Raw genomic sequence first — 11,860 nt, forward strand, 5'->3', positions numbered from 1 at the left:
GCGCACCGTTTACCCTTGACATCCACTCAGAACCGTGTGCCAAATTTCCAAATTAACCTACGGAGTAGGTACACTAAGTGATCTCTTATTGACAGGGATCTGGGCTATTATTTGTTTTATATCTCTAAAATCTCCTCGTTAGTCACCTACTTTGACCGATGAACTTCACTAATGTATTATTATTACTTTTGAAATCTTCACTTAAAATTGGAAACACCTTTTTATCTTCACACATGTACATTTCTTAATGCCTAATTTAATCTCTCTTAAACCTTATTTATCGACCCCTACTTGACATAAATATGCGATTTTATAGAACCGTATTCGTTCACAATAAAATTCTTTTCATTGAATATTAACGTAATATCTCCATCCTCGAACTAGAAAACATGAAATATGCATTTTCTACGTCATTTGATCTAACGTGTCGTTATCATGCACCAGTCCCTTTTTTATGTAACCTGCTTATAAATTCATCAAATAGAAATGCAGGCAGATTACGACGTGACATAACAACGTTAATGACATTCATTGTGATGTTGTTATACTTTAGCTACAAACAGTTGTACATATATATCATTTTGAAATATGTAACAATAGATTTAAAAATGTTTGCTTTTTGGTAAATTACAACATCTAGTTCATGATAAGAGGCATCGGATAGTAGACACAAAATGCGTTTTACTAAAGCTTGAACTACTGTTTGGTATGTACTTACTATGACTGCCCATGTCGATCTTGACAATATTCGTCCTAAAAGGGCAACAGTGTATAAAAGGGTTCCTCCAGATGGTGGCTATGGCTATGTGATTGTAGCAGCTTTAACACTATTTATTGTAAGTTATTTTTATTGATTATATTTTTATTGTATATGTAGTAAATTCACGATGCGTAAATTAACCCTCCGTCATCAGTCGCGTCCATTAGGTCCAAAGGATCTATGCAGTGGTATCTTCATTACAGGCATTTAAAAGTTCGATTAATATATTGTACATGAAATGGTTCATTTACAATCGATTACCAAAACCACTTCGATTCTTGTGGAGATTCAGGTATCAATTCTGACCAGGTTACTATGTTTCTAATACTACTATAATTTACTAAGTAATCGTTTCAAGTTTAGCGTTTTTAATCTATAATAGGAGTTTTCTTTGAATATTGATGAAGGTGACTTACTATTCATCACCATGAGGTCGTCACTCCTAAAACTGGCTGGACACGACCTTCCTATCCTGAGCTAATCTTCACATTTCCCTAAAGCTAAATCCTTAACTATTTGTGAATAGTAATCTAATGTAGGTCTACCTCTACTGTTCTTAACTCCAGTTTTTGCCTTTAACATGTCTCTGACTAGCCCTGAGAAGCTGTCCTACCCATCTATCTCGCCTATTTCTTATTGACTTCCATAGAGTCCTATGTTCTCCTTTCTTTTTAATACCTCTTCATTTCTAATCTTATCTATCTACGGTATCCTTATTATTCGCATGCATATCAAACGCTTCTAACCTTTTCTTTTCTGCCACGCCCACCGTCCATGTTTCCCACCCGTACAGTGTCGCGCTCCAAACAAACACCTTTTCATTTTCGAATTTCTAAATTAACCGTTCGCGAGCATAGAAGTGACTTCTTTTTATTGAAGGCGATTCGACATTGCGCTATCCTCTGCTTTATATCCCTACTACTCCTTCCGTCTTGACTTATCTGACATCCTAGATACGGAAAATCAGCCACTTCTTCTAATTTTTAGTCTCCTATATTTGCTCTACGTATATCATCTGCAAGCTGCATAAGCTTACTATTATCAATGATTATTTGGATTTTTGTAATAATTTGGTATGACCTTGTTTAATTGTACTATAGGTAGGTACGCTTATCTCCTGAACTATGAGGTAACGATGAGTTAGAGGTAAGTTTTCGATCTAAATGAGACGTGCCTTTTCCAAAATAATTTGGTTTCATTTCTCTATAGTTCATTAGTAACACAACATAATTTCATACTTTTCAAAACTAATAATTAGACACAATAAACAGCCACACAAAAAGAAACTTTCGGCCTAGGGATCTAACTATGTAATATGCATGATATTGGGGTCGCTGAATCCAAATCTGAGGTCAACTCAACTTCAGCAAGTCAGGGTTTGAACATAAATAAAAACACACTCCGAAACCTACTGAAACCTTTAATCAAGATAATCCCAAGCGATTTTAAAACTAAAAAACCCCCATCAACTCTTCCACTAAATGTATAACTTCATGATCCTTTAAATTCCTAACTCTAAAACCTTATGACCCCATAACCCTCATAATAACAATACTGTAACAGTATTACTCAGTCTCTTTGGTTTTGGAGTTTACTCCTTAAGAATCGATTTCGTTTATAGCCCCCGGTATGAAAATATGATGGGTGGTATAGTAAAATCGAACGTTAACAAAAGGCGTTATCTTTTACAAACGAATTAATCTTAGCGTCATTTAAGAGAACTTTTTAACATTAAATAACTTTTCGTGGTAACTGTTGGGAGATGACGGAAGTAAGGTTGACCTTGAATAATCCTAAAAAGTGGTGAAAATTGAGGTGGCAACACGGTATATAAATTTATATATTTTTTTTGAGTAAGGGTTAAATAAGGGTGGGTAGATGTGTAAGGGGGGCGCATTTATCTGACACTTAACCTACATTATACGGTTGTAAAATGTTCATTTTTAGCCTCCACCTACCTCGCCTCCACTCCAGTGCCGCCACTTTATGTCAATGAGTATGAAGTCCTTGAACCATTAAAGAAATTCTTATTTTTTCTATTAAAAGATTTTATATTATGTATATATATTTCCACTGACTACTGCTGTCCTTCTTACACTCGTGCATCTTATATTAGCACCTTGCAGACGATCAGCTAAATCTTTGCTCAATTGTTTTTAATGTGTAACGAATAAAGCTTAATGCCAGCACCTCTAAAGCATTTTTGATTTTCATATACTTTCTTTCAGCTTTCTACATTAGTTCCTCATGCATGTTTTGGATTGCTTTATGGATCATATTTAGCAGATCGAGGGGATGAAACAAGTTCTGTTACTACAGTGGCGTCCCTTTACAGTTGCATTTATCATTTCTCTGGTATTATTGTTATACTAATAAATATTAATACAGGGTGAACCAAAAGTCCCAATATAGGCCGACAACTTAAAAATCACGAGCTGTAAAAACCGTGTCTTATAAGTCCTAAACTACAGAATTTCTTGCTAATTATTTATTTTGGTCTTGGTACGCTGTCAATTTTGTAAAAAAAGCTGATTTTTAAGATCTTTGAGGAAGAAACGGAAGTACGTGTCCAATCAGCCTTCTGGCTGAAGACTTTATGTTGATGATGAGGGTTGGACTCATTGAAGAAAACACATAAGAACTTATTCCAATTTTTATTTAGGTACAAAAAGATCGTTTCGATAAAAAATAAATTGTCTTAATATTGACCTTGAAAGTGATTATCAACGTTAGTACAAGAAGTACAGTAAGTACAAGAAGTAATGTAAAATACTCACACTTACAACTTGAGTAAAAAACATTTTGACACATGGCTCTTCGTCAGCTTATGCTGGGACATTTAACATCCCTTATATCTATGGACTCATTAGAATTTATGCTATCATTCACGGTTTTCGGATAGAAAACCAGGTACTAAGGTACCAACTGACTATGATGCTTATCATCCCAACTGACCCGTAGCAAAACCACGACTAACGGCTTCGATGTAAAGTTTATGAACACTTCAGCACAGTGTAAAGATTCCATACAGTAGGTTCACCTCCAAGCCACGCCCATACACCCCTCTCCTATCGATGCTTTACCATTTCGTCAATGAGTTCCTCGCTAAGCAGGGGCTGGCTTGTTCAGAGTGTCATCGTGAAGCCACAGTACAAAAATTTGTTGTAAACACTTTGGTAAAATTATTGAAACGACATCGTAAAGTTAATTTATGATGGCCTGCAAAAACCTGAGGTGTGTATACCTGTATAGAATCTTTATACTATGACTTCAGTATCAAAACTAACTTAACTCTCAAAAAATACATCGAAATATTTACCAAATGTTATTAACTTAAATAAATAATACTGGATTCATGTAGATTCATTCATTCACGTTTATATCTAGAAATATTTAATGAACTATTTTAGAACGAACTTCCTTGTCACACAGCTTTTTATTCATTTGGATATTTACTTGACAAATTGCATAATTTTCTTGTTTTGAAATATTGTAATTGTTAGTATATTTTAAGGAATAATTTCAAATCCACTGCTGCAGATATGGCCGAAAAGAACGATTGGGTTAATAGGGGCCGCAATGATTTTCTCCGGAAACATAGGCACTATATTTATAACAACTGCGAACCATTTAGTAATCACTTACGGAATAATACAAGGCAGGTACTTAGCTATTACATAAACTAAAAAGAGACCTACCTTACTTACCATTAAATCCTTTCCTCCTACTGGTTCGTAATTCAGCCACTTCTAATGATTAATTTTGTGATTTATAATACATCAACTTAGGATTGGGAATTGGATTCCTCTTACCTGCTGCAATGACATCTTTCAATGATTATTTTGCACAAAGAAAGAACTTTCTGATGGGCGTATCTCAGACTATTACAGCTGGACTGACAATTTTATACCCTACATTCATGCGATTCTTGTTGAGTCAATATGGCTTCAGAGGAGCTGTGGCTATTTTAGCAGCAATAAATAGTCACGTAATTTTTACAGCCGTCTCTCTCCATCCTGTGAAATGGCATTTAAAGAAAGTTATCGAGGAGGAAACAGAAACTAAAACCGGTAAGCTATAAGATTCTCTATTTTATTATCTATTGCGGAGTTTGGCATAGAAGCACATTTGCTTTGACAAAAGAAAAAATGGGTTCCAATCCCAGTCCAGTATTTCTTTTCTGAACAAAGAAGTTCATGGTGGTTAGTATTTAGTCGAAACTACCAGACGCGGATTACGATTTCGATCTTGTTGAATCTCATTAGCTCGTCGCAGACAGTCTCGACAGGACGCAGATGTTGTTTTTGTTTAGTTTCTCCTCGAGGAGAGAAAATCTTCAAAAGACACCCCTTAAAAGGGTGGTGGTGTCGGATTAGCTGAAGCACCTATTGACTAAAACCTCTCCTCGAGTAAGGAGATCAACCAGAAGGTTATACATCTCAAAAAGTAGGGTAGGCACTCGCACTAAAAAGCGAAACTAGAATTGAGCAAATGTGAGCAGCTCAGGGTCTTCTGAAACGGTCGTTTGGCTTAGGGTCGAAGTCGGAATGTATCGGGATAGACGGATTTGGGTGACCTGACACTGGGGCCCTGAAATTTGCTGTGAATCTGGTTGCAGCCTTGGGGATAGAAGGTAGACCAGTTCATTTCAGATTTTGGGTGTTTCTGATGAACAATGGGTAGTTGAGTAGGAAGCGAAGGATCCGCATATAGGTGCCTTGAAGAATTTGAAGGCGGTGGGGATGGGTGCAGCCCCAGATGGGAATGGCGTAGGAACAACTGCTACTGATAATTGCGTTGAACACATGGACTTTTGTTTGATGGGAGATAAAGTTATTTTGAAAAAAAAGCTTCAAGGAGAAAAGGGCGCCTAGGGTAAGGATGTGTTTTCGTCATGTCAGTGTTCTGTCAGAGACGACGCCAAGGTAGAAGACGGAGTTGCTCCATTTGATGGGGTGATTGTTAACGATGATGGTGGGGGGCTTTCGGGTCCTATGGGAGAAGAAGATTGTTTCCGATTTGGTCTCGTTAACAGCAAGTTTCCATTTTCAATACCAGTTGAGGAGCAGGGGCAGAAATTTGTTAATATTTGCGGAGGTCCATAAAACTGTTTTGATGGAATTTATGAGGGCAATGTCATCGGCGTAAAAGGCAGTATAAATTAAAGGGTAGGACGGCAAGTCTGCACAGAAGAGGTTGACTAGAATTGGCGACAGGTTAGAGCCTTGGAGGACGCCGGAGGTGAGGGGTTAGCTGGGGGATAGGGCGGATCCACGCTTACACGCAGGGTTCCTGCCAGAAAGAAAGGATCTAAGAACCCCGATAAGGAAGTGCGGGGTTTTGTGGTCAATAAGCTTGGAAATGAGACATTCATGCCAGACTCGATCGAAGGCCTGTAGGATAAGACAGGACACTGACCAATCCTACCTGCTGTCTAGAGACAGCTGTTTATGAAGTACCCCAAGCGGCGTAGTGAACGCCATCTGTAGTACAATGCGCGTCTAGCAATTTCAACAGAATACTCACCACTATTAACTTGTTGGTTTAATTTGGTTACGTGCATACCACACAGGTGGCGTTCACCACGCCGTTTGTGATACTTCATTCGTTTTCTTATTGAGTATTTTTCAGAAATTTACTACTATTTTCTATGATGGGCATGTACATCCTATTTTTCACAATAATAAATGCAGTAACTTTGCAGTGCCTACCTCGTACGAGTTCAAGCAGACACCATGAATTTGATGTCGTTTTGTTTCAGTTTGCAAACTTTGTTACGTTACTTCGATACACAAATTAAATGTTTTATTTAACATAAATTGCAATACGTAATATTGCCACTAACCTAAATAAACTTCTTACCAGTTCAAGATAAAGACGCGAAGAACGAGACCGTGCCCAGTAGTCTCAATGGCGAAGATGGTCAACTTCTAAGAAAGAGATTCTCACTGAGTCCTCCAGACAATGCAGAAAGAATGCGTATGGCAAGACCATCTGTGATTAGCATTGGAAGCTTTACAGTGCCTGTAGGTGCTCGCGATAGTAAAAAGAAAGGATTTTGGTAAGAATACTTGAAAACTAGTGAAAGGTAAAATAACTAAAGGTAACATATTTTCTTTTAAGGAAATCGTTAGACTTTAGTGTACTGAAGGATCCAACGTATTATAACTTGATTATCGGTGTTTCTTTGGGACTCATGGCTGAATACAATTTTATTGCTATACTTCCTAGTTATTTATCAAAACGTGAATACACAAAAGAAGACATCGCTATGGTTTTAACTGCTTATTTTGCATCAGATTTAGTAGGACGGCTTTTATATACCACCTGCATGGCGTTGGTGAGAATGCCCAATCGAATTCTGTTTTTGGGAGCTTCTATTATGTGTGTTCTGGTGAGAGTTGGTAAGTCTGAAATAATAAAGGATATTAAACATATACATTTAGATGATTCACTCCTCCTTGTTAATTCTGTTAGTATATTCAAAGTAGAAAAAGGAGGCTGTGGTAAATTAATATTAATTAAAAAATTAAAAAGAAGACTAACCCCTAATTACCACAAAAACTTTTTTCAGCGGGCACGTGTTTCGCCCATTCACACAGTCTCGCGTTGATAATGCCCACGTATGAAGTGGGCGAAAAACGTGTCCGTTCGAAAAGGTTTTTGTGGTAATTAGGGGTGAGTCTTTTTTTTAATTTTTTAATTAACTGTTAGTATATATTGTTAATAGGTAAATAATGTTGAAGCATCAATAAGAATGACGAGTGATAAACAGTAAGAAGTTATAAGATAATGTTCGCCTGTAGTTTAAAAGTACACAGTGAGTTCGACGACGTAGTGCCCAACTTCATCCAGTAATACTAGTTGCGCTATGTAAGATACAATAATTTGTATTTGGATATTTGGAGTGCTTGCGGAGTTTCGTTTATTCAGAGTTTTTTAATATAGTACAATTTTTTTACATTACTAAACAGAATGGCAACGTGAAGTGATCAGAATAGGTACTTATTAGCGTTCGGAAGCATAACGTTTTGAATACGAATGGTGTGAAGACTGCCGCATCAAGACTCCTGAACACGAGGTCTGTTCAAAAAGCATTGCCAATTTTGTGTTTCAAAGTCTTCAAGTAATCCCCACCAGATATTATACACTTGTGCCACCGTTTTTCTCAATCCTCGAAGCACTTCAAACAATCAGTATTTGTGATCTTGTTCAGCTCCACTTCGGTGCCGTCTTTACATCCACAATCGTAGCGAAGCGTCGTTCTTTCATGGGCCTCTTCAGTTTAGGGAACAACAAAAGTTACAGGGGGCCAGATCTGGGGAATACGATAGATGCGGCATTATTAGTGTGTTGTTTTTGGCCGAAAATTCCCGCACAAGTAACGACGGGCGTTATCATGGTGTAAAAGCCAATTTTTGTTCTTCCACGGATCCGGGCGTTTATGGCAGATTGCTTCGCGAACATTGCGCATAACATCCAGGTAATATTCCTTATTGACCGTTCTACCCTGTGGCAAGAATATATAATGCAACACGTCCCTGCAATCGAAGAAAACTACAACCAAAACCTTCACATACAACCTAACTTGGCGCGTTTTTTTCGGTTTCGGCTCGTGCGGCTGCTTCCATTGGAACGATAGAGTTTTAGTTTCCATGTCACAACCATAAATCCATGATTCTTAACTAGTCATGACCCTCCGCAGCAAATTTGGGTTGTCGCGGACAGAGTCTAAGAGCTCTTTAGCAATGTCAATGCTATGCTGTTTTTGGTCGAAATTGAGCCATTTTGGTACGAAATCATTGGTATAAATCGAATGGCAGGAGCAACTTCTCTAATAATCATTCGACAATTGGCCAATACTATTTTCTTCACTTTGTCAATGGTTTTGTCTGTTGCTGACGTGCTCGGACATCCGGCATGCTCTTCGTCGTTCACATCTCCTCAGCCCTTTGAGATCGTTTTGTTTTTTTATAAGTTAAATAATTCACCAGAAATTCATCGAAACCGCCAGAAGTGAATCGCGATTTTGATCTTATTAGGTATCACATCAGCATTCCGTACGCAGTCTCGATAAATTACTTCCAAACTAATGAAGCTTTTTTTGCTATGTTTTCATGGAAAAGGGAAATCTTCAAAAGACACCCAGCCATCCGTACGACTGGGTAGTGTCGGATTCCCGGGGAAGGTGTCCTCGGACCTACCGACTAAAACCCCTCTACCTCAGAATGTTCTAGGACCACTTAAAGTCCTTTTCCGTCGTATGTGTTTGTATATTATATGATTGTGATTCCTATATGAAGATTGAAGCTCCTAAACAGCGGATTTTTGATAATATTCAAGCACAGGTAGTGCGTCGCCATCTAGTAGATATTTGTTGTTACTGAAGTATTTAATGTGTTATATAAGACCTTGCAAAGATATCAATTCATTTAACAGAAACGACGATGTAACTTACTTTGTTATGTTCGTGATCTGATTAAATAAGCATTCTTATCAAAGTGGTAGCCACGCATGTAAGCTGAATCATCGATTCAGTTAAGCAAGTTGATACCGTAGTAAGGCCTTGACGAACACATAAAATGCTTTAGAAGCAATGAATACCCACTAGATGGCGGTACACTGCATGTATTTGCATATTATGTAAACTCACCTTTAGGAGCTTCACCGATTTGGTCAGTAATTCTTCGAGACTGCCCGTTATGAGATTTAATAAAATTAAAAGCGCGATTCGCGTTTGAACTATATTACAGTGATGTTACTCTCTTTGTTCACAGCTTTATCGCTTTTGAGAGAGGTTGGGTTACTCCCTACATTTTTGCAAATATTTTTAAAAATTTCATAAACTATAAATGAATCCAATTAGCGTAACTACAATCACAAAGACACCGTTTAGTGAAACAATTGTCATGATTGTTGTTTATTTACAAAACAAGTTAATGTGAAAGTTATTATCTTGTTTGTAGTTGCTGATTTTATTTTTTGACGTGACAACGTCTTATAATTCGATGGAGCCCCGGCTGCACGCACGAAAAAACATGACTCATGCGGCGTTACCCCGCTCTGAAACGTTCCATTTAAGGCTTGAAGTGCAAGCGAGAGCGCGGAACGAGCGACAAAGAGGCACAATCGGTCTCCGCGTTCGGCAGCGTTCGACATCTGTCTCTCTCCTACTTGAGTGAGCGATGCGTCCGCGTGGACAGCTGCTATACAATAATACATTTCCATTTACCTCCTTCTCTATATCCATACAAAATATCTATCAAACAAATAAAATTAAAATTTTCTTTTGAAAAATGAAACCATTCCATCAGTATTTTCTTATGACGTTGTCACGTTCAACTATCGTCAGTAAACCGACTTTACAATCGATTTTTTTTTTTATTTCTATAATAATCTTTTGTAGCATTTTCATTTAGTTCGAACTATTGGTGGGTAGTCGGAATAATTGGAAGCCTTGGTGCTCTGAGGGGGTTCATCCATACTCCCATAGTACTTTGTATTGCTGATGAGTATTCGGATAAATTTACCAGCGCTTTCACGCTTTACATGGTAATCTGTGGAATAGTCGCATTTATAGTTGGTCAAGTTCTAAGTAAGTAAATTAAATTTTAAATGTTTATCATGATGCTTCATACATTATTTTATTGACTTTAATCTATGTTTTACGATTTCTTTTTTCAGATGTTGCGAAATATGTTACACAAAGCGACGAAGTAGTCATTCACATTCTAACAGCATTATATGTGGTTATTGTTGTTTGTTGGTCTATTGAACTGATTTATAAACGGGTAAAGGGTATCAAACCTCGGTCTAAAACAACAAATCTAGGTTCAAGCCATTAACTTTACAAATACTCAAATTTCCGAATCATTCGAATTTTGTCGAATAATTTGACTGTTTTTTTTTTAAGTAAAGTGCATATCATTTCCAATGGAATTAAATGAACAATTGTCCTTCCTCTAGTTAATGATTACATATTATGAACACTGAATGGAATTAATTTCATATTCGTTTATATGAAAATTTTCTATTGGTTTTTCTCTTAATTATATCTATACTAAACTAAAAAAGTGGAATTAATAAATGTTAAAATTACTTTCATTTTTATACTTACTAGCGAAGTTAATAATCATAACTCAGTGTCTTGTTAATAATGCTAAGATATTCAATTTTCGAATAACTGGGTAATTGCTTGTGCATTTTACATGTGACAGTAGTTTTTAGAACTAAATTGTAGTTCTGTAGTGTAAAAAATATAAAACAATAAAATAAAATATTCTTGATACTCTATCGGAGCATACTTGACACCTGGTTCTATTTGTAACTAGGTACAAATTATATTATTGAATATTTTAACATAACCAAAAGGAAACTTTATTGTGTTTGTTGCTTAAACTGGTGCTGTTATAATTTTTGATAATGTTTACATAGAATGAAAAAAATTCGGTCCCGTTGTCTGTACGCTTAGACTTTTAATTTGCGCAACGGTTTTTAATGAAGTTTTCAGCAATAGATAGAGTGATTCAAGAAGAAGGTATGTACGTACTTATAATACATACGTATTATATTACAGAAGAGCCCAGAAATTCAATGATTTGTAATGTGATGTCGTAACAAACATATTTTTGTTCGCTTATTTGCAAACGCTGGCTAAACCTTACGAGATCGATCAAATTAATGGAGACTTCATTTACTTCCAAAGTCTTGGATGCGCGCTGTCAAAATCGTAGATAGAGAGAAAAAAGCTCATTATACTTTCGTCTCTCGTTCATGAAACATACTTTTTTTTCATACAGAACCTGCCAAAAGTTTTGTTCAAACATGAATAGTAGTGCGAGTCGAAAACAAGCGTTGAAGCCTTTAAATGTCTTCAAATATAAATAAACATCTCGTTGATATTTTCAGTAGTATATGGTACCAATAACAGCACATTTGAGCAATGCAATTGTAGTGGATAAAATGGTCAATTTTTCCGTGCAGTACTGTACGGATTATACGCTCCTCACCGGTTAAGAGTTTGACCGAGAGTTGTCTCCTTTCTTTTCTGGCCTAGTGCTGTTCTTTTCTACTTTGCGCCGGTCAAACTGAAGGTCACAT

General features: G+C 36.8%; 1 protein-coding gene across 3 annotated transcripts; it reads left to right on the plus strand.

Annotated features, from left to right (window-relative positions):
* The first annotated feature begins 627 nt into the window (after nucleotides 1-627).
* Nucleotides 628-10,859, plus strand: LOC108737261 (monocarboxylate transporter 7-like). Of its 3 annotated transcripts, none has more exons than XM_018470005.2 (8): nucleotides 629-836; nucleotides 2,989-3,115; nucleotides 4,275-4,418; nucleotides 4,549-4,830; nucleotides 6,626-6,821; nucleotides 6,884-7,164; nucleotides 10,167-10,355; nucleotides 10,445-10,859. In XM_018470005.2, exons 1-8 carry the CDS (start codon nucleotides 720-722, stop codon nucleotides 10,603-10,605), a joined length of 1,497 nt encoding a protein of 498 aa, XP_018325507.1. In that variant the 5' UTR covers nucleotides 629-719; the 3' UTR covers nucleotides 10,606-10,859. The 3 variants fall into 3 exon arrangements, with proteins under 3 accessions (XP_025837027.1, XP_018325507.1, XP_018325513.1); XM_018470011.2 differs by having other exon boundaries at nucleotides 747-836; nucleotides 4,301-4,418; XM_025981242.1 differs by lacking the exon at nucleotides 2,989-3,115 and having other exon boundaries at nucleotides 628-836; nucleotides 4,301-4,418.
* Nucleotides 10,860-11,860: the final 1,001 nt, after the last annotated feature.

Source organism: Agrilus planipennis, unplaced genomic scaffold (assembly GCF_000699045.2).
Source record: "Agrilus planipennis isolate EAB-ADULT unplaced genomic scaffold, Apla_2.0 scaffold9, whole genome shotgun sequence".
Taxonomy (NCBI): domain Eukaryota; kingdom Metazoa; phylum Arthropoda; class Insecta; order Coleoptera; family Buprestidae; genus Agrilus; species Agrilus planipennis.